This window comes from the organism of the source record quoted next, unplaced genomic scaffold, assembly GCF_019419815.1.
Source record: "Pyrus x bretschneideri cultivar Hongxiangsu unplaced genomic scaffold, Pyrus_bretschneideri_v1 Contig58, whole genome shotgun sequence".
NCBI lineage: Eukaryota > Viridiplantae > Streptophyta > Magnoliopsida > Rosales > Rosaceae > Pyrus > Pyrus x bretschneideri.
Window position 1 is genome coordinate 926,000 of NW_025999796.1, and position 23,222 is coordinate 949,221.

Consider the following 23,222-nt stretch of genomic DNA (forward strand, 5'->3'; position numbering starts at 1 on the left):
TTCTTTTTCAAAGATTCTATCACTTGTAACCACTTTGGTTGGTGCCTCAACAAAACCCACGCATGATCAAGATTGATTTTTTTTTTTTTTTTTTTTTTTTTTTGGTGTAGTGCTTCATACGTAGCCATCGCATTTGCAATCTGAAAAATAGAATTCCACATGAGAATAAATATGTATAATTAAAATTAAATACATCAACACTGTATTTGATTTACCACGAATAACTTTTTTCCTTGCTTTTTTCTTGTTTCCAGACACTTCCACATCGATTTGTTCAGACACTTGACTTGAAAATTGAGATTGTTGCAAAGAAAAATCTGGAAATTCACAAAATTGAGAATCCATAATCTACTTTGATGAGAACAATTAACTGGGCATTTGAAGTGAAGGAGCACAATGAAAATGTGGTATTTATAGAGAACAAATTTAAGATTGAAATGGTTAAGAAACAAGAAATTCAATGAACTAACAGTAAAGAAATTAAACATTGCATTGGTAATCTGTACTAATGGCTATAATATTATTTACAGATTGCATTGGTATTGAACCATTGCATTGAAATATCAATTCATAAAATTGAAACATTGCATTGAACCGCCTTGCATTGCATTGGTCATGAAATGATGTCTATTAACGGCTATAAATTTATTTACACATTGCATCGAACCACCTTGCATCGCATTGGTCATGAAATGATGTCTACTGCAATGTGTAAATAAATTTAGGGAATTGTTATTGGCACTCCAAAAATCTTATTCTACACTCCAAATTTTCTAAAAAAACACTTGTGAGGAGTGTAGAATGAGATTTTTAGAGTGCCAATAAAACTTCCTGTAGTAATTACTACAAAACATACATTACACCAACTAAAACTATAGAAAAAGTTGTGTTGGTTGAATCATTTGCATTGTTTGGATATGCTGTCTACGAAATTAATTTCAACGATTCAACCTTTAAAGTTATTTAAATATAGTACGAGACCGCATATGCAAAAAATCAACAAAATAAACTTTTAGGGAGTAGGGATTGAGGCAAAAGGTTAGATGGTTACAAACTTAGCATCAATATTTAACAGTTACATCACCTTTGTTTTCGGTGATTTTTTTTCCAAAGATGCTAATTGAGGGTTAAAACCCACATTGAATACACTTGATCATTAAATTCGACGATCATTTAGCCGTTGCCAAAGAAATTTCATTGGGGATTTTCAAAATTTTAGGCTTTGCCCCACGAAACTCATATATTTCGTAGGGCAAAGTAGACAAAATTTGTCCGACAAAATAAAAATTTTGTCGAGCAAGGCTTAAATTTCCCCCTCAAATATTTTCTAGAAAAAAATCAAATTTCCTTTCAATTTTTGGGTTTGCCCAACGAAATTCTTAGGTTCTCATCGGGCGAACTGTATTTCCCACCAATTTTTCCACCAAAACTTTTCAATTGGCGACTTTCCTTTTTCTTCTGAAACCCTTACCCAACGAAATGGTTCTCTGGCCAAACCTGGAAACAGACACGTGTTAAAAAATTAAGACCCTAGCCCAACGAAATGGTTCGTCGAGCATATGCCTTATTTTCTTTATCAGCCCGAGAGTTCCTCGATTTGCGACAAATTCATTTCATCAACTCTAATCTCTCACTCTCGAAAATTCCTCCATTGCAAACTCGCTTCCCTCCTTAGCTCTCACACTTCCATCTCTTTCTACATCTCTCTAACTCTCATACTCCCACGAAGGTGTGATATTTATCTATTTCGAAGTTGTGATTCCTATGTTTGAATTTGTGATCATATTGTGTGTCGAATTGTGGTTTTATAATTTAAAATGTCAATGTGTAATTTATATTGTGCATTTGTGATTTGTATGTTTTTTGAGAATTTGGGTTGACAAATAAATTGGGGAGATTGGTGAGGGAAGAGTTTGGGAGGTAGGGGATGATTTGAGGGGTTGAAGAAAATGAGCGGAGGGGGAAGGTACGGATTGGGGAGGGGGATGGGGAGGATGGGTGAGGTGTGTGTGTGTGTGTGTGTGCGCGCTGGGGGGAAGTTTTGGGGAGGGGGGCCCGGGGAGGATGGGTGAGTTAGGGGGAAGTCTTGAGGAGGGGGACATGTTGGGGAGGGGGGGTGAAGGGTACAAGGAGGATGGGTGAGTTGGGAATGGATGGGTTTGAGGGAGGGTGAGAGGGACTAATACGAACTTTTAGAAAATATTAATTATAGTTTTTAGATATGTTATAAATTAGTAGGAAATATAAAAAATTACTGATATATTAAATTTTTTAGGAATTATAATAAATTTGGGATATATTATGAAATATTTAGAAAAGTTTGGAATTTTTCCATAGATGTCTAGATTGTTCAATAGCTGCCGTATGAGGGATGACGAAAGCCTCATAAAGGATGACATAAGAATGGGGATTGAATACAACTCAGAACATATATGTGAGCACTTCTAACTTCATGCAATATTGAATCAATTGAGGAGCCCTCATCGGAAATAGGTGCCCCATGACTACCGATAGATGGAGGAATATCTCCCCCGGCTTGAAGCAGGCGCTGATGGTAAAGCTGTCAATAAACGTATTTTTATTTATTTAATATGTTTAGTAATTTTAATTAGTTTGGATAATTACTTAATGTATTTTTATACCTAACACTTGTTTTTTGTCTATTTTAGATCAACTTCGAGATCAACATGTAAGACTGGGGTAAATCGGACTACATAACCCAACTCTGGAATGATCCACTAAGGGAGTGGAAGTATGAGCTGTGCAACAACTACATGACTTTTGATAATCATGAAGAAGCTCTGACCCATCCAACCCTTGAATTTGAGCATGGATGGATGAGTGACACTGGCTCAGTAGTTATTTCAGAATTTATAAAATCTGGAAATGGACGTCATCCCAAGGCGAAGCAGTTGGACAAGTGAAGCTGTTTCTCACCAAAAATATTTTTTTTTCTTTCAATTTTAATATAATTGTAAACATTGCGGGCTTATTAATGAAATAAATATGTTAAAATTTAATTAATTAAATTTAAACATATTTAGTATTTTTTAAATATTAAATAAACATTGCCCAACAACATGAATCGTTGAATCAAGGTTTTAATTTTTTCTTTTTTTAATAAAGCTTGCCAAACAAATTGTTCGTCGGGAAACATTAAGGTTTTACTTTTAGAAAATTTTGGCCGAGGAAAATATTCGGTCGGCCAACCATTTCTCGTCGGGTCTCTTTGGTCAACGTGGGCTTGGCTGACGAATGTTTAGCAGCAAATTAGTCAAGGAAGGTGTAATTGCCTGACAGATACTAATATTTGTTGGATAAAATGTCCAGCGACAAATTTTGCACGACGACCTTTGCCAGACGTATATCCGTCATCCCAAATCTTAGGCAACGAACTCCTACTTTAGGAGACGAATGTTTTTTGTCTAGCAAGTATTTTTTTTATTTTTTTTATTAGTGAGCTATGAATAATGATAAAAAAAATTAACTGTTAGATCACCGAAAAACATAGTGCAGTGAACTCAGACTAAAATTTAAATTTGACAACTTTTGTGGCATTTTGACATATTTTCATGTTTTGCTCTCCACCCGATATGCCAAATTAAACTATTATTTTATTACATTATTTTATTTTCTTAATGTCTTTCTTATTCTTTAAATTTTACATATAAATAATTCATAATTAAAGTCATATTAATTAATACTAATCCAAATAATCCAACAAAATACAACCCTTTAGTTGAAAATAGAATAAATAAAAATCCAACTCAATAATCATCACCTCTAAGAATTTTCATTTTAAGTTGGGAATAATATAGTCGTTCCTCATCACCCATCTCACTTGTGTCCATAAACAGAATTTTTGTCTCAAAATCAATTCGCTTAAATCGAATTTTTTGTTCATCGCTCAACTTTCTTCTTAATAAGTTCCATTTTCGTCTCATCTCTTTCTTTTTTCTCCTCATGTAACTTTTGAATTTGCATCGAAATAGGTGTGGACTCGTTCTTCGCAGCTTCTTTCATTTTTCTCTTGCCAACCTTGTTTCCTAGTGGCCTTTTCTCAGTATCAATGTTGTCTTCTTCAATCTCTACTAGTGTTTTTGAAGTAGAATTCTTTTTCAAAGATCCTACCACTTGTAACCACTTTGGTTGGAGCCTCAACAAAATCCACGCATGATCAAGATTGATTTTTTTTTGGTGTAGTGCTTCATACGTAGCCTTCGCATTTGCAATCTGAAAAATAAAATTCCACATGAGAATAAATATGTATAATTAAAATTAAATACATCAACACTATATTTGATTTACCATGTCTTGCTGAGTTGCGCCACTTTGGTTATGCTCATATAAAGTGGCAAGACATGCAGAAAATCTATTGACCTCCTTCTGGAATTTTTGCCGTCGTTCAGACAACATTCGGCCAACATGATTACTCTCGAACCACTTGTTTTGGTTGTAGAACTCCTCAATTCGTTGCCAATAAGTTTGATGTTTTTGGTCATTTCCAATTATGGCATCCATGGTAGTGTTCAACCATGCACTAATAAGAACATGATCCTCATCCTTGTTGAACCCAGCACCACGAATAACTTTTTTCTTGCTTCCAGACGCTTCCACATCGATTTGTTCAGACACTTGACTTGAAAATTGAGATTGTTGTGAAGAAAAATCTGGAAATTAAAAATCTGGTATTTATTAATGGCTATAAATTTAAGGAATTATTATTAGCACTCCAAAATTCTCATTTGGCACTCCAAACTTTCTATAATTAGAAAGAAAAATACACTAACAAGGAGTGTATAATGAGATTTTTGGAGTGCTAATAATCGTTCCCTATACAAACTATATTATCAGTTGGATTGAGAAAATTAATTTCTCCGACTACAAAAATCCTCAAAGGAATTGAATTTGTGAAATTTGCCAAAACACTTGCCTGGAGGGATTTTGGTCGGTTTGCTGAATGAATATGTACTATAAGCCCTACACCCTAAAGACTTTAACCAACGGAAGGTTTAGATTTCCGTCAGGCAAGACTCCTTTACCCTACAAATCTTTTGGATTTCGTCGGGCAAAACTTCAATTAATTTTTTCTAAACAATAAGATAAATGGGCCTATGAACTTAGAGACAAATACATACTGTTTCTTTAATTTATAATTAGGAGATAAATACATACCTTTTCTTTAATTTACTGACAACCCAATCACAAACCTGCATCATCAAAATTAATTGATTACACATTGAAATAAAAAAATTATTCAATAAATTAAAAGAAACTAACCTTAAATAATTAATTGGGAGAGAGAGATGGAGGAGAGGGTGTGAGTGTGTGTGTGTGTGTGTGTGTGTGTGTGTGTGTGTGTGTGAGAGAGAGAGAGAGAGAGAGAGAGAGAGAGAGAGAGAGAGAGTGTGTGTGTGAGAGATGGGGAGGGAGGGAGGGTTGCAGCAGAGAGCAACCAGGGAGGGCAGAAAAAGAAAGAAGAAGGGAGAAAGAGGAAAGCACGTACCTATTTGATGAATAAGGTTTTCCCAACGAAACATTTTGTTTGGTAACTACAAAGAAAACGTCGAGCAAGGGTTTTGCCGATGGATTTTTTACACATGTCATTGTGGACCTTTGCCTAACAACAAGAAAACTTGGGACGACGAATTGGGCTGTCGAGTAATGTTAATCTAGACCAAACTGATGGGCAATGTTAATCTAGCCGACCAACATCAGTTTGGTTTGCCAAACCATTATATATTACGTGCCATGTTTTCTGTCTTGGTGCCAAAACATTGTCCGATGAATTCCACCTTGCTGTATATAATGTCCGTTGCATAAAGGTTTTGAGTAAACATTAAATGTTAACGTAATTAGATATAAAACACTTTTCGATTTTGACAAAATTTGTATGAATAATCTATGAATAAAGATCTATAATATGAACAGTCTAGATCATGGAAAAATATTGTGGATTGGACCCAAAAGCGTAGTTAGGGCCATATTAAGTTACTAACTAGCTAGCACTTGAGTGCTCCTATGCTTATAAATATCATCCAAATTGAAAAAGCGTACTTAATTTCGACCATCACTTTTTAAAAATATGGTACAATACATAATTAGTTGAATTGGTCCAAAGAGGTATTTTCTAGAGAATTCTTGTACAAAGAAGTAATATTATTTAGTTACACAAAACTAACTATATTACCAACAGAGTTTATAATGCAAATAATTATTACATACAATAGTAGCACTTAATTAATAAATAAGTAATGCTAGGGAGACTAAATTTGTAGACAAAATTTCCAAACTAAATTATGTGTCACCAATTGGAAATGAGCATGTTTATCAACGCTTAACTAAAAATCCAATCATCAACTTACATGTCATTTAGTTTACAAAATTTTGTCTACAAATTCAGTCTCTGTAGCATTACTCTTAATACAGAGTATATTAGCCGCATGATTAGTTTCTGATTCTAAATAGTATATCAGCAAGTGGCCCTTTATCACAGTGGTGGAAAGGAGTTAAGTGATGGCGTGGTTTCAAACCCCATCGGTGACTAATCTAACATTTAATCTAACAAAATCTATCAACAACAACAACAACAAAAGCCTTATCTCACTAAATGGGTTCAGCTGTATGAATCCTAGAACGTCATTGCACTCGATTCTATGCCACGTCTTCTGTTAGATCTAAGTACTCCAAGTATTTTATTAAAGTCTCTTCCAAAGTCTTCCTAGGTCTTCCTCTACCCCTTTAGCCCTGAACCTCTATCTCGTAATTGCATCTTTTAACCAGAGAATCTATAGGTCTTCGTTTCACATGTCCAAACCACCATAACTGAATTTCTCTCATCTTTCCTTCAATTTCAACTACTCCTACTTTACCTCGGGTATCCTCATTCCTAATCTTATCCTTTCTCATGTGCCCACACATCCAACAAAGCACTCTCATCTCTACTACACTCATTTTATGTACATGTTGATGCTTCAGCGCCCAACATTATGTGCTATAAAGCATTGTTGGCCTTACTGTCGTCCTATAAAACTTTCCCTTGATCTTTAGTGGTAGACGACGGTTGCACAACATACCGGATGCACTTTTCCACTTCATCCATCCAACTTGTATTCTATGATTGAGGTCTCCATCCAACTCTTTTTTTTTTTTTGCAAGATAGATCCTAGGTAGCGAAAGTGGTCGCTCTCTGGTACTTCCTAATCTCCGATCCTCACCCCTAACTCATTTGAGCCTCTGTTCTAACAAATTCTATTGTTTTACCAAAAAAAAAAAAGGTATTTTCTTAAATAAAATGAAAAATAAAAATTAACACTGAAAATGAAATGATTATTAGACCACCTTAAGCTTGCTTAATTTTGAGCAAAACGATAACTTGACGAGGGAGAGGAAAGCTAGTAAAGGACCAAATTGAGGGTAATTCACCAAATTAGTGGATCCGTACTATTGAAATTTGATCCAACGGCTGAAATTATTATAACTTTTAAAGTGGGCTCCTGTTTGTAGCCATTGGATCAAATTTTAATGGCATGGATCCACTGATTTGGTGGATTAGGAGAAAGAGATATGGAGAGGATCCCTTTCCCAAGTTGAGGACATCCTCTTGAAATCCAAACTCTCTATCTCTCTCCCTCGTTGTTCTTTCTTTCTTTCTTTAATCCAACCCACTTTTTCTGATAGGATAATGTCAGGAAAACTAAATTTGTATATAAAATTTGTAAACTAAATAATGTATCACTAATAAGAATGAACATGTTTATCAACGTTTAATTAATAATCTAATCATTAATTTTCATGTTATTTAATTTACAAAAAAATTCCTACAAATTTAAGGGAAAAAACTGAAAACCAAATGCGGAAGGATCTTTTTCATTGGTGTTGTAGGCGGGTCCCAATGCACACGGTTCCATACCCTTTTGGCTCCCTACAAATACCCACATTCCTCCGCCCTGTTTTGCCATCATCACCCACACAACCCGCTTATCCTCAAACATCACCTTCATCATCCTCTCTCTCTCTCTCTCTCTCTCTACTATTATTCTCTGCTACTCTCGCAACCCTTCACTCCTTCAGTAGTCTCTCTTTACTCCAGAGACCTCTGTTGGATGCTTTGTTTCTCTGAATCTCTGATCAGGTCAATTACACAGCTAGCACAGCTGGTTTTGTATTTTCTTATTCACATGAATGCATACAACCAACCATTTTAATTTGCTTTGTAACTTGAAATTTTGTTGCAATCTTCAGCAACTTGTTTTTCTGATTTTATCTTGTTTCTTCCATCTTTCTATATACGCAGCTAACACTCGCACAAGCTACTTCGAATCTTAGCTGATTCAGGGAGATGGGTTCTCTCAGCAAGAGCCTAACTCGCTCGCCATCTCTTTTCATGATGAAGAAGACTATGGAGCAAGATGTGGTCACTGAGAAGCAAGGGATCGTCACCGTTCTCGGTCCATCAGACTCTGAAAGAACCAAGGCGGCTTCCTTGCGGCGAACACTGTCCGCAGACATGTCGTCCAAGAGATGGCTGGCTCAAAATGGTTTCTCTCCCATGAAGAAGATTGCGTCATCCGAAGAACTCGGCGTTTCCGCAGACATGCGGGACAATTCATCTTCATCGTCCGAAGACGAAGATCATTACCAAGATCAAAGGAAGGCCAAATTCCATACTTGGAGCTCAATTGACGAGCAAGCTCAAAGGCAGAAAAACAAAGCCGAGGCTGCAAAGCAGCAGCCAGGACAAGCCGATATTTGGAGCTCGATTGTATGTCAAAAGGCCAACGAAGAAGAGGCGAGCAAAGTGGCTACTGCAGCGCCTTATATTCATCCTCTTGTGAAGAAACAATCGAGCGCTTTGACTAAGAAGAGTCTTCAAGTTTGCACTGAAAGTCTTGGATCCGAGACTGGCTCTGAAGGGTTTTCTTCATACCCTACTTCCGAGACCAGTGACATAGAAGTAGTGGATAAAGATCAGCAAGCAGACCAAGCCGTGGTTCAGCAACAAGAAGAAAAAGAAAAAGAGAAGCCTCAGCGGTCAAAAGCATTTGATGAGAACGAATTCCGAGCTGTCAAATACAACTCTGCTGCTAGTAAGAAATTGCCTTCAGCTCGATCTTCCCCTCCACCTCTTTCGTCTTTATCAGGATGTGATGGGGTATCTGTTCACATGAGGACTCATCGCGACAACGGGCGACTAGTCCTTGAAGCGGTGTCTATACCTTCTCCAAATAACTTCCGTGCCGAACGCCATGATGGTCGCCTTGTCCTCACATTTCTCAATGCTACTCCTAGCTCTTGCGAGGCGCCTAAGTGTGAAGAGGTTGCTGATGAAGAAGAGAAATTTAGAGAGGAAGAATTCGAGGAGAATGTGAACTTTGAGGAAGGAGAAGAGGAAAAAGACAGCGAAAAAAGTGATGGTGATGATGTTGATGTTGATGAGGATGAGGATGAGGAGGAAGAAAGTGATGAGGTTGAGAAAGAAAGAAAAGAAAATGGAATCAAAAGAAAAGAAATTGTGATGGAGGAAGCACCAAGAATACTGACAAGTAGAGTGGCAAATGCTCACAGGTTAGCATTAATGATGAATAAGCCGATTGGGTTAGCCAATAAGACTCATGGGTGGATTAACAAGTTCAATCAAGTAGTGAAATATGGAGGGGATGAAGAGGAGGTTGAAGTAGTGGAGCCAACCCCAGTTGCAAAATCACTCCCTCCACGGCCTGGCAGCCTGGCTCGGTTGATACCTAAGCCACTGGCCACCACAAAAACAGCGGCAGCAGCAGCCTCTTTCAACGCTTACGAGTACTATTGGCGCACCAAGCCTACAACTGCCGCTCTCAACCCTCTTCCGCCGCCAACGTCGCAGTCCCTAAAAAACAATGGCTTCATGTCCAAGAATCAGTTGGCAAATGAGCGGCAACAACTGCTTGTCTTGAGAGGGAACAAAGGGGATCATTTGCTCCCTTTTTCAAAGGGTTGCAAAGAGCCCAGAAGATCTCTTCTATTTTGGGAGCCTTATTGCATTGCCACCTCTTGATTATCCAACTCCTCATAGTCCAAGTGATAATCCAAATCCTTTACTACTCACTACCCATTATTAATCAGCTCGATCGCTCCATCATTCGCTTTCTCATCCCCTCCATTCTTTAGGGTTTGTGTCGTCAAATAAAAGAAAACACATACAAGGGAGGGAAAACTCTTGATTTAGAAGATCAAACTACGATCTCAGAGAAAGAAAGAGAGAAGATTTCAACAGTGCGTGTCGCATGTATAATTTATATAAAATCCCACTGTTACAGTAGCTACAACAAAATCTTGGTGTCATCTTTGACTTGTCGGACTGTCTTTTCCTTCTATGCATTGTATGCGGTTTGTCATCAACTTTATTTGCTTTTATAAAACTTAAGCCAATGAGATTTTAATATGCGTCTTGTCTGCCGTAATTGATATTTATTTTGGGGAACAGCATGATTACTATGCTACATGTTTGCTTCTGTTGTTTCGGTTTTAGGTTATAAATCGTATGACTGCCATCATGGATGTATCCCACTTAGAGTACAATATTAGTTAGGCATATAATAATCATATATCTAAAATCAAATTAAATCTTTTTCCAAATCAATTATTGAGCTACAAAGTAAAAGAGGTATTCTTTTTTAAACTAATCAAATTTTAGAGAAGGGGGAATTCCAACTCAAATTCAAAGAGAAGAGTTCACTCTAGCAGTGTCAGCGTCTGCATGGATTCTCTTCTATTATATACACCTTGCATGCAATAATTATAGGGTTGTAATAAAATTTTTTTTTTTTTTTTTTTTGGAAACTGTGTTAAATTTGGGTCTAAGAGCATGTATAAACCAATATGTCAAACTGGCATCAAGACCTGCTATGAGATTCTGAAAGTCTTTTGCGGGTCCTCTTACAAAAATTGAGGCCTTTCTAATCCAAAGTTAATTGCCACTTAATATTATGATTTAACGGTATTTTGCATCACTTGTGACTAGATTTGGCGATTTCTTACAGACTTGTTAACACAATACGAAAATAACGAGTTTCGGATCAGCACGATAACTAATCGGGTCATTATCGAATCACACAAATAACGGGTCCTTAACAAGTTTACACAAGGGTGACACACGGTTAACCTATTTTGACGCATTAAAGAAAAAGTTATTTTGATGATTTTAATTTTTTAAACTACTAAAAAAACTTACTTTGAAATACAATAGTCATAGTGTATATGTATATATTGTATATTAAATATGTATTATTGTATTTATATTCTATATAAATTTTAAAATTTAAAATTTTATTTATTTATTTATTTTTATAGTATGCTATAGGCAAAGAGTGAGATTAAAAATTATAAAACACATTAAAATAAAGATATCAACTAATTTAAAAATACCAACACATTAAAAAATCATAATAATTCATTTACAAGTGCAAAAACTAGGAAAAAAAATATATGTAAATGCTCGTAATCGCATCCTCTACGCTTTGAGGAGGGGTACATTGTCGTTTTGAATTTTAAAAACCATACAAACCCTCATGAATAATACTTTTAAGGGAGTTCAAAATAGATAACATCAATCTGAAAAATGTGAAAGCATATATAAACGCTCGTAATTGCATCATCTACACTTAGACGATGGTTACGTGGTCGTTTAGAGTTTTAAAACCCTACAAATCTCATGAATAGTATTTTTATTTGAGTGCAAAACTAATATATCAAGCCAAAGTTCCAATACCATTCCTTTGGTGATTGATGAAAATTGAAAGGTTTTATTGTCAAAAATGTGTTAAGATTCCTCAACCTTAAAATGCAACTCCTTTCATTTTGCATATCCTTAAACATTTGGTATATAGTAGTAATGTACTAATCTTTTTTTCATTAGGCTCTTATCTAATATTTGAAAGACAAATGTTTTCTTTTTTGTTTTGAAGTAATATTTATGTGACAATGTGGTATGCATATACTAATTCAGTATTATGTTATGCATTTTTTTGGGTCAAATTATGTTTTTCATTTTCATTATTTATTGATTTAAAAATACATACATACATACATACATACATACATACATACATACATACATATATATATATATATACTTCTTTAATAGGTAACGGGTCGATTTTGGGTCGGGTCATATTACCCGTTTACTTTAACAAGTGTTACACGACATGACCCGTTAAGATATCAGATATGTCAAGAAAATGACATGAACACGAAAAACGCAACACAAATGTCAGGTCTACTTGTAAGTGAGAAGTTTTAAATTTGAATATCTGACAAGTTTAAAACCAATTTGAATATCTGACAAGTTTAAAACCAAATATTCTCCAGACTTCTTAGTATAAATTTATCTTTGCACTACCATAAATTATCATTTGGTCGACAATATTTTGCTCAACAAACTATAATTTGTTCGATAGAGAGTATTTACCCGACGGAATACAATGATTCGTAGGCCAAAACTGGTCAATGTTTTGGTTTCTTCAAAGGCTTTTGCCTAACGTACAAAATTTGACGGGCAAAGTATACTTCATCTGTTAAAGTGTTTGTGTGGAGGAAAAAAAACTTGGCGCGTAATATGGCATTCTTTGAACAACGAACCTTGAATCTTTGAACAACGAAACCATTCAGGTTTCGCCACTCAAAAGTGTACATTAGGGTTTAAGGTTTATATTCGGTCGAGCAAAATGAGAGACATGATTGGCATATTTAATTCCTTTGATGATTTTCATAGTCTATAAAATTATTTTCAACAATCCAACCGCCAAATTTGTTTGTATATACTTCAAGATCACTTACACCAAAAATCACCAAAGAAAAACTATAGAGGATTAGGTAACAGGATAAAATCCTTTGACGGTTAGAAATAAAAAACCACGATTTAACAGTTATTTTAGCTTCAATTTTGATGATTTTTCACAAGTACACTCCTTGACTCTAGAAGAACACAATGAACAAACCCGATAATCAATTTAAAATATTTACACTAGTGGATACCACAAGATCTTACATTCTAATTAATGAAAGTTTAGAATAAATACATTCTAATTAATGAAAGTTTAGAATAAACTCTAAGTGTTTGTTGAATCTATTGTTTTGACAGGATACGCAATCTATGAAACTAATTTTAATGATCTAACTGTCAAACTTGTTTGCATATACTCTGAGATTGCATACACCCAAAATCACGAAAAATAAACGTTCGAAGATTATGTAACATGACGCAACCCTTTGATGGTTACGAACGGAAACTCTTCTAGTTATAGATTTCTAACATATACTTCCATGGATACATTATCACTAGGAAGGTGTAAGGAATAACGTGTTAGCAAATATATGGTAATTATAAATTATATAATGAATATAATTTAGATTGATTTTATAGCTACTTGATTAGGGTCTTTAAATCAAATAGCACTACCCACTATTTTGACAAATTTCATATCCCTCAATTGGAATTCAACAGTTTTGGAGGCAACTCTTAGCGGAGTATGAGAGGCTCACCATTACCAAACCTACCACACAATAATATGATGTTGCCTAGCATTAGTAATGACGAGAGAGTAACTCATGCTCATTTACAGCCTTTAGAGAATGTCACCTTACAAGAATTTGATGTTGGCGCCATTGCACTTAACTCGTTAGGGGTTCGAGAATGACCTAACAATAATACGATGTTGGGCACGCTTGTTGCCTTTCACATCATCATGTATGTACATAGAACACCTTTTGCGTGTAAGCACATACATTGAACTTCCCCATAATCAGGTGAAGACGGTGTATTAGTCATGAACGATTGGAGCCTACCATGGTAGAAGGCCACGGAAGAGTGTTCTAAACACCCTCATGCTTGTCAACTTAAAGTTAGTTTGGTTGAAAGGTTTTTGGTCTCATCACATAAAAATAAGCATTTTCATCTCTTTAAAATAATATGATCTTATTACAACTATCGGTCCATATGATTGATTTAGTAGCATATGATGCTCCCAGTACTTGTGTTAAACAGTTTTTTAAGCGAGAATATATAGTACTACTAACAAAAGCTTTGCATTCTATAGTGGTACTATCTTAGGCCCTAGAATGATTATGAACGTTTGAGTTGATCCAACACAATCCTAGTGTTGAATCTTGGTCTGGGAGGGTAATTGATTTTCCCTTCCTGATAAATGAAGTCAAGGGGTGTCGTTGGATCTCGTGAAGGCGTCGTTGGATCTCGTGAAGGCGTCGTTGCCCCCTTTTTGATTAATGAAGGGTAGTGTGGACTTGTCACATTCAAATTTGATCACAAGAGCAAAGTTTTGAAGTGTGATCAAAGCTCTTAATTGCCCAAAAAGACTAACAAGCAAACGGCTGTTCGCAAATTGGGCCTTATTCATACTAAACATGCTGGCTATCAGAGACCTATTGTGGAGGGTGATTTCAAAATTCTTATTGATTGTCTTGTTTATTGATCATTTAGGCCTTGGTGAATTAGAACAATTTGTAGGAACAGTGTAAGCTTAGCTAGTGATTTCTCTTCTTTTCCTTTCATCATATTTTGAGACTGACTAACTTTTGGGTTTTTATGCTCCGTGGCCTTGATTGTCTTTTACTTTAGTTATGCTTTGTGCTTTCTCTAAACCAGAGGCTAAACCACCTAGAGGAAATCTTGGTGGCACCAAGTCGTCCTTAATGTGTTATGAAAAAACCTTCCGACCATTAGGAAAACAATTCACTAGCAACCAATTAGAAACTATGTAACCATTCAGTGACTAGCAACTGAAAATCATTAAAATATTTGGTTTCATTTATGTCCAACTAGATGTCAATCATGAGTCCTATTGTTCAGCAGCAACTAACTGAATTTTTCACATTTTCAGTAGCTTGCAACCAAAATTACCTCTTCTCCACCATTGATTTTAAGAGCAACACATTCTTTGAATTCCAACCGCTGATGTCTAACATTTAAAAAATTACCACAAAAACATGCCCAAAAGAAATATAAACTCCTGGTTTGCAACAATTTAGGGTTATTGGCGAGCAGTGCAAGTCGTAAACACGTAAGAACAAGTTCATGCGGGGGATTTCTAAACTCTTTTGATAACCTAAACCTAATCAAGGTCCAGAATTCCTGATCAGATTATATTTATACTGTACGAGGTATTAGAACAATATATTAATCATATCTCCCATGGACACAACAATACTCCTGTTTACATGTAAGTCAAAGATTCATACTAATCTTCCACATACCAGGCTTTCGAATATCTGCTTCTTTAACCAATGCAGCAACCTACAACGACACTCAGGCCAAAACAAAATCAACCTCGTTTGACTGGCCTTTGAACGTAAGATTTGTTAGGGTCTTCAGTCTTGAGCTTAGGAGGTCGAATTTCTCCCTTTTTGGCCTGCAAATGAACCCAAATAACGCAATCGTTTATTTTAAATTTTCCAAGTCTAAACACAAATTGTTGCTTATAACAACGTAACTAAATCAGGACGACTTACCTTCTTTCCACCCTTCATAAAATCCCTCCAGCTTGAAACCTGATCATGAATGTGATGAGGAAAGTGAACAAATGTAATTAGAATTCTGACTACGAAAAAAATTAGTGCCATTCAACCTAACCACATTTTAGGAAAATTAAGTTGATACTGCAGTTTCATCTCGAATTACTAACGGAAAACTGTTAAAGTTGAGACGAGGGTTGATTAAGAAACTGTTTGAGAAAAGATTTGCATAGAATTTGGAAGAAATATAACTGCAACCATTCGACTCACGGGACAAATATGAATTCAAAGCAACACAAATGGACATCTCCCCATGATAATTCACATGCATTTGGGGCAATACAAAGGATATTCCAAGGCCATTGGGGGATAATTTATTTCAAGATACAACATACATTTCAATGGAGATTGCTAAAAAAATTGAGTGGGCACAGGGAAATAATAAGAGGAATGGGTTAGGTTCTCAGGGAACCTGAATAAACTGCCTTTCACCTTAGACCTTATATATGGTTTGATTCATCAAGGTCATCAATCATGAGACAACCAACAAATAGTGTCTTTCAGGGTCTTGAAATTAAGTACAAGATTTTATTGTTGGTGTAAAAGTTGGCTCGATACAAGCCCAGATGGTTGTGAAGAGAATCCCACATCTGAAAAGTACAACAACTATCTATGGTTTAGATATAGGTGTTCCACTTCTAATTGCACCGAGGCCTTTTGAGATAAAACCTCACACCTAAGGTCCATTGGGCTTTGGTACCACTCAGGGGAATGGGCCTAGGTGGTTAATTGGGGGCAGTATCGGTGCATGGTGGCCTTAGTAGTGGACACTTATGGAGCCCGTGACACAACACCTATTGCATTGGAGATAGCTAACAACCTCATATTGTAAAATCAGGCCTGACTACACACATCTTATGCTGTCCAACATAGGAAAACGCAAAAAGATAGAAACAAACCCTCTGTTCTCTTGTTCCTTCCCATTGTTCCTCATGCTCCCGTTTCCTTTTCCACATCTCTTTGGTTTCTTCTTCATCTTTTTTCAATCTACCTTCCTCTTCTGAAATCTAAATGAGAATGAAGACAAAGAAACCTATTTTAGGGAACCTTCAATAAGCGTCAACTCAAAAACAATATTTCCAGCATGTTGCATACCCTCATTTGCATTTTTCTCCTTCGCCATTCTTGTTCTGTTAATATATCTCGAACCTTCATTTTGAGTTCTTGCTGGAACTCTTCTGACTGTTCATACTGGTGCTCGTATTTTCCCTGTATCATATATAAAAGAGGCATAATGATTAGTAGGTTGTTTCCCTACAAAGGAACTGGAAAGGGCCTAAAACACTTCCATTACCTGCCTCATAGCAGCAAAGAAATTATACAGTAAAACCTCTGTAAAGTAATACTCTATAAAGGAATAACCTCCTTAAAGTCATAAAAAATAATGGTCCCAACTTGGGACTAATTATGTATGGTAATAAGTTATAATTTTTCTTTGTCCCATCTTAAGGAAACGCGCCTCTACATACATAGTAATGATTATCAGTGAGTACAAAAATATGCAATATCACAAATAAAAGTTTAAGATAAACTAAAATATTTTTCTAAAAGTTGTTTGGGACAATGCTTTAGTTTTTAGAGCTGATGTCGCGTCTTTGAGCTTGCGAGTACATATGTGCAAGAAATAAAATACTTGGCACCCAAGAAATCCTATTTAGGAAATACAACATTCATTCATGTTAAATAAGTCAATAAATAATATTTTTTAACTACACCTCTATTAAGTAATAACCTCCTTAAAGTTATAAACTTGGTTTGGTCCCAACTTTGACTTTATAGAGGTTTTACTTAACTATGATAAAATGAATTTAATGTAACTCAGTAAATAAAGAAGGAACTATAATTAACTAGGCAGATAAACTGTATGCAAAGTAAAAATAAACCTGAATAGGTTTTCAATACCCTAGCTAACAAAGATACATAAAAGAGTACTTTGTCTCGCATTTCTCAGAAAACCTGACTCATGATTTTTTTTTTTTTTTTTTTAATTTTAATACATAAGTAACAGAAATTTTCATTAGAAAATAATAAGCAGTACAAATTGAACAAGAAGTTCATTTCTGAAAAAGAAAAAAATACAAACATGAAACCTGCAACAAGGAAACTCTATCCTGATAGGAAATCAGAAAGACGCTAGAATTTTCAAAGAACTACAAAACAGCTGCTTTCGTATCTGCTAAAATAACAAGAAAACTTCTATCTTTTTACTTTAACTCATGTGATAAGATTTATTATCGGAATTTTCAGTAAAGAGTCATCCATCTAGGCATTCGTTATGGATTTACCCTAAAAATTATGTACAGTAATTCCCAGGACCACTAATGTACTAATTTTGTAACTTCTTTTGGTTGATATTATTATATCAATTTAATTGCATGAATATATCACAAAAAACAAAAAATTATATCTAATCTGTGAATGATGTCACCAGATTGGTAATAATAAGGAACAAATATGTGCAACCTATGCAAACGACAACAATTTTGGGGAATGGAAAATACCTCATCAACCAATGATTTTATTTTAGAAGCTGTATCTTTCTTCAACTGCTTCTTCCTTTTAGCTCTAAGTTCTTCTGCAGTCCGCATTAAAACTTTATGAATGTTTTTCCCCCTCCACAAACACAAACAACCCCGCCCAGAAAGTAAAAACTTGCTAATGAAGAATAGAAGATGCATGGAGGACAATTGCATGATGAATTACTTTAATATTTTAGAACAAACTAATTTATCCAAACCCATATACATATGCTTGCCATGAGATATAGCCAATGAATAGCAATAAATTTTATAGATATGCAATTTCAACACTTCATACAAAATTATCACCAAACAACATTTTTCAATTAGCAAACAAAAGATTAACCAAGAGCCCACTGTAGATCAAAGTTTCAAATAACGCATTGTGAGTCACGCCTAAGGCATGAAGTGGAAGGATTTTGCAACAAGGCGTTAAATGTTTTGTGATTGTCCCCTTTAGCGAACACTGTTTGGACATAGCATGTGCTACGCTATTTGTGCAATACTGATGAAGTGTAGGCTATCTGGGCTGTTCCTATTCAAAATATTAAAGATTAAAAATTAAACTGCCCAGAACCATGTAGATCTGGGCCAAAAATTATAAACCTGTTTAAATCTTTTCTCTTCCACAATAGACATCAGCCACCATCTTCTCCTGTGTCCAATATTACTCCTCCTTCAACCGGCCACCCAAAAATTAAAACCCTAGAATCCCCAAATCTTACTAATTAACAAGAAAATATATATTATTTTGAGTTTTTGGCCTTAACCCACTGCTTGTTTGGATATTTGATTTTTATTTAAGTTTATGGTGTTGTTGAACTTGAATTATATGTATTTTGGTATTATGCAAGAATGGTGACATTGTTGTTGAATTAAATGTGTTTTGGTTGATTACTAAGCATGAATAATGAAACTGTTGTACTACTATATATATATTGGTTCATATTATGCTACGCTTTGCAAGTCTTGAAAGGTATATGCCTTGAGTAACAGTACACCCCACACCTCACTTGACGCCTTCATGATTTCGAATAGAGAAATCTAGGCACAAGGACATACAAAAAATAAATAAACTCTGTTACTGACCTTTGGCGGCATTTACTTGGCTAATGATATAATCCCTTTCCTGTTGATCAAGTAATAGTTGTTGGGCTTTTGCCAATGCTGCCAAGAAATCAATAACCCATGGTTAAATTTAAGCAAGCATTCAAATTTAGAAATGCCATTGTCCATTAATAAATCTATGAATCTGCATCCATGTTCCTCTGTACAAAAACAAATCATCACCAAACATCAGACAGTCAACAGCTTCCTACCAACAACAGAACGACATCAAATTGTGTCATCTTGCACATCTTCAAGGGAAATACTACCAACCTAAAAACAATACTAACACATATGACAAATTCAACATCTGTTTTTTGGAGCAACCATAACTTCATTGATAATATTTAGTGATTACAACAAGTTCTAGGTATGAACAAGATGTCCACAATCTAGGTACAAATACATGCTAACTCAATTACATCGAGGGGCCAGCAACAAATATCTCTCTAAACACCAAAATACAGAATTCGCAGATAATTCAGTCTATGGCGTAACTGAAGCCATCCATAATCATGTCCCTTCTTGTATGTTTCCAATATTATGGGTTGGTTATAGGATGAATTATGTCTTGCATTCGAATCTTCATACTTGCTTTCGAAAGTAAACTATATATTTATTTATATATCCAACTTATGTTTAAAAAATAAATAGAAAGACAACTGTAATAAGCATATTTAAACCAAACAAACAGTATACATAAATTTAAGCACCTCCAAATGCCTCCTTAGCCTGTGGATGCTTGCATTTATCAGGGTGAACCATTAAGGATAACTGTAAGAAATTCAAACACAAAAATGCGTCATCAGTAATAGAATCACTAGTAAGAAACCACCAACAAATGGCCATACCATTTTGATTTGAAGGAGGGAATTACCTTACGATACTGCCTTTTAACATCTTCTGGGGATGCATCAAAGGGTAAGTTAAGATACTCAAAAGGATTTAACTTGAAGCAGGAGAGGATCCTACATATTTTTTGAAACGCACAGAAAAAGTTGATTAGATATTTGTGACAGGCCTAAAAATGTAATTGTGTGTGTGCGCATACTCTCATGAACTGACACCACCAGATAATTCACATAGTTGATCAATTAGATGGCCAACAACCAATAAAACTATATCGGAAAATCAAAAGGAAAAAAAGACTAGCAAAAAAAATCCAAGAATGTGGACCGCCTACCAATGCCCTTTCTACACAAAAAAAAAATAAAAAAATAAAAAAAGTCAGCCCATTAGCATTTTTTATGTTCTTCAAACTTTCTCTGCCATGAAGTGTCTCCCTAATGCCATTCTCCATCCCTACCATATCTTGCAATTTCTAAACAAAGGTTCTCGAATGGGCAAACCACCGAGCATTACTCCCTCCTATAAGTTATAACTACATGAACCAACCAACCTCTCAAACTATCCATCCCTTTATAAGTTATAAAAAGAAAAGATCATTCTATTTTGTCATTCGACATTCCAAATACAAATTGCGTTACCATCCTTTAGGGAGAAAAAAGAAGACTCACAAACACAAGTCTCATTTGCTAATTCCGAAATATTAAACTCCACCGATATCAATCCTCCCCTCACAATTTGCACACTTGCCTAAAATTATATTCGGCAAAACGCTCAGCTACCTATGACCCATTATTCCTTTCTCCAAGAATAGTACACAGCCAAACCAGTTATACATACTGAAACCAATTCAATTTGAATCAGGGCAGAACAAATTGCAACGAAGGGAATTACAATCAGGGTTCCATTCAATTGCGCAATATGATAAATAACCCTATCGCCCGAAACCCTAGTTAATACAATTAAATTGTCACCAAATCCACATACATATATACATGCACAGAGAGAGAGAGAGAGAGAGAGAGAGAGAGAGAGAGAGAGAGAGACCTGAGGACTTGGTTGTCCCGCTCAACTTCACTAACTTCGGCGAAGAAGTTCTTGAGAAGCAAATCGTCGTCCATGGATGTCTCTCTAAAGCTTCGCCTCGGAGATTGAAATCTCAAGAATAGCCTTTTCAATCTTCCTTCCTCCACTGCCAAACTCTGCTTTTGATTTTAATCGGGTGAGTTGACTCGGCCACCTGCCCAACTCCGTACAAGATGGGCCGGCTCCTGAGGATGAATTGAACCGGTTAGAAATCTCGGCCCATTTATCTAACGGGTCAGATATCTTCAACTTATTTACGATATTGTCGGTCTGTCACTGCCTCTTGTCCTTGTCCTTGTGATTAATGAAACTTCATCAGGTGGAAATACTGAGAGCAAGTCGAGCCAACTATTCCTCTGTGGTTAAAACGACATTCTTTTGCACAAATTACTTGTTAAAGTTCGTGGAGAACTAACTTGTCTTTGTTTAATTTATAGTCTAAAATGCTTGAAGCATGATAATTGGTTGCGCTAGAATTCTATAATATAAACAAATGAATTTGTTAAATAACATACCTTGCAAAATTAACCAACTCCGGATCAACGTTTTGTTCCTATGAATCGTTGCACGAACCCCACAAACTTGCTAAAGTAGCGATCATTAAATCTCATCTTTTTGACATAGACTTCAGTCCAAAGGGTATAAGAGTGGGAGCACATAGACTCACACAATGACTTGAAGTAGCGATCAATTCGTCACTCCCACTATCAGTCGCAACTAGCACATACAATACGAAACATATGCTATGGTGTATTCTTAATTTAATGAGCGTGTCACATGTCCACTGGATATACACCATACAAATCTTAGTCTAAGCGCTAACAAATGCCTAACTCGAGCACTCAGCCTAGTCGCCCTCTCGGCGCCTACCTAATTACACACGTTCATCATCTTGATAAGCTTTAACATGGAAACATGGATTCCAAATGAAAAAATCTTCATGTGTCCATCCTTTGCTAGGTTTTATCTTATGCACTTCCAAGGCAACAGTATTTATATCTAGTGTATGTTTTGTACGTGAAATCATACACATGTCATATCTCGCACTCCAATATGTTTCAGACACATATGTCTCATCTCACTACCTCAGTGCCCGGGCGAATCGTTTCGCGTGAGTGAAACCGATTGTAACTTGGTAACATTCATACAAATATGTGTCATAACGTTCCATGAAAAACATCAATCCCAATGAGTTCTTGCAACTCTTATCTCTAGAAGTGTGACATATCACAACTATCACTAGAGTTACATCTAAGGACTCTACATTTCTGCAATTGCAAGTAATCATGTACATATTTTGGTTTCCTCCAACTAGGGACTTATTTGCATAAATTAGGACAGACTCACACAACCTCTCTAGTTAATGCAAAACACCTTCAAATTAGTTCCATGTCGAGATATTCATCCCCTATGAGGCTACTCGTGAGTGTACATGGCTGAAAGCCATTGTGTCGAGCATATTCGAAGCACTTGTGGATTGTCATCTATCGTTGACATCCCAATAGTGATATTTGAGAATAATTTTGCATGTATGGACCAGATTCATAAAGAACACAACAAGGGAGACCATATCAAGCACATTGCGCCAAAATTCATCTCATCAACAACAAGAGCATCAGAAGATCAAATCAAGCAAACGTTCCCATGACAACCTTGTTGATCTTCACCGAGTCATTACCAAAGTCCAATTTTCTCAAGCTTGTCCGAGAAATTAGAATTCTTAAATTGTCAGAATTACACCGCTTGCAATCTAATTAAGGAGTTTTGTCGAATTCAGGGGGAGTATCTGATAGATACCTAGTTGACCGTAATGTACTTTTTTTTCCTTTGTTCAAGAGCATGCCGTACTAAGTTCTGCTAACATGACAAGGTTTTAATGAGACACCTATCTTAGGTTGGTCATACCTTGATGCGAGCGTTAATCACCACTTGTTTTCTTCAAGCATTGACTTTGCACTTTTCACCTTTTTCTCGAGAGCATGCCGTTCTAAGTTCTACTAACATGACAAGGTTTTAATGAGACACCTATCTTAGGTTGGTCATACCTTGATGCGAGCGTTAATCACCACTTGTTTTCTTCAAGCATTGACTTTGCAC

General features: G+C 35.8%; 2 protein-coding genes across 2 annotated transcripts; one reads left to right on the forward strand and one right to left on the reverse strand.

Annotated features, from left to right (window-relative positions):
• The first annotated feature begins 7,944 nt into the window (after positions 1–7,944).
• On the forward strand, positions 7,945–10,423 carry LOC103957875 (protein FAF-like, chloroplastic). The gene is made up of 2 exons (XM_048571238.1): positions 7,945–8,134; positions 8,297–10,423. Exon 2 carries the CDS (start codon positions 8,342–8,344, stop codon positions 10,034–10,036), a length of 1,695 nt encoding a protein of 564 aa, XP_048427195.1. The 5' UTR covers positions 7,945–8,134; positions 8,297–8,341; the 3' UTR covers positions 10,037–10,423.
• Positions 10,424–15,157: 4,734 nt separating this feature from the next.
• Positions 15,158–21,250, reverse strand: LOC103957866 (dnaJ homolog subfamily C member 8; the record flags this gene model as incomplete). Its single annotated transcript, XM_009370091.3, has 9 exons — positions 15,158–15,404; positions 15,505–15,543; positions 16,467–16,574; positions 16,663–16,776; positions 18,069–18,142; positions 19,176–19,253; positions 19,907–19,967; positions 20,071–20,161; positions 21,087–21,250. Coding segments are annotated over 9 exons (816 nt in total), but the record flags the coding sequence as incomplete, so codon positions are not given.
• Positions 21,251–23,222: the final 1,972 nt, after the last annotated feature.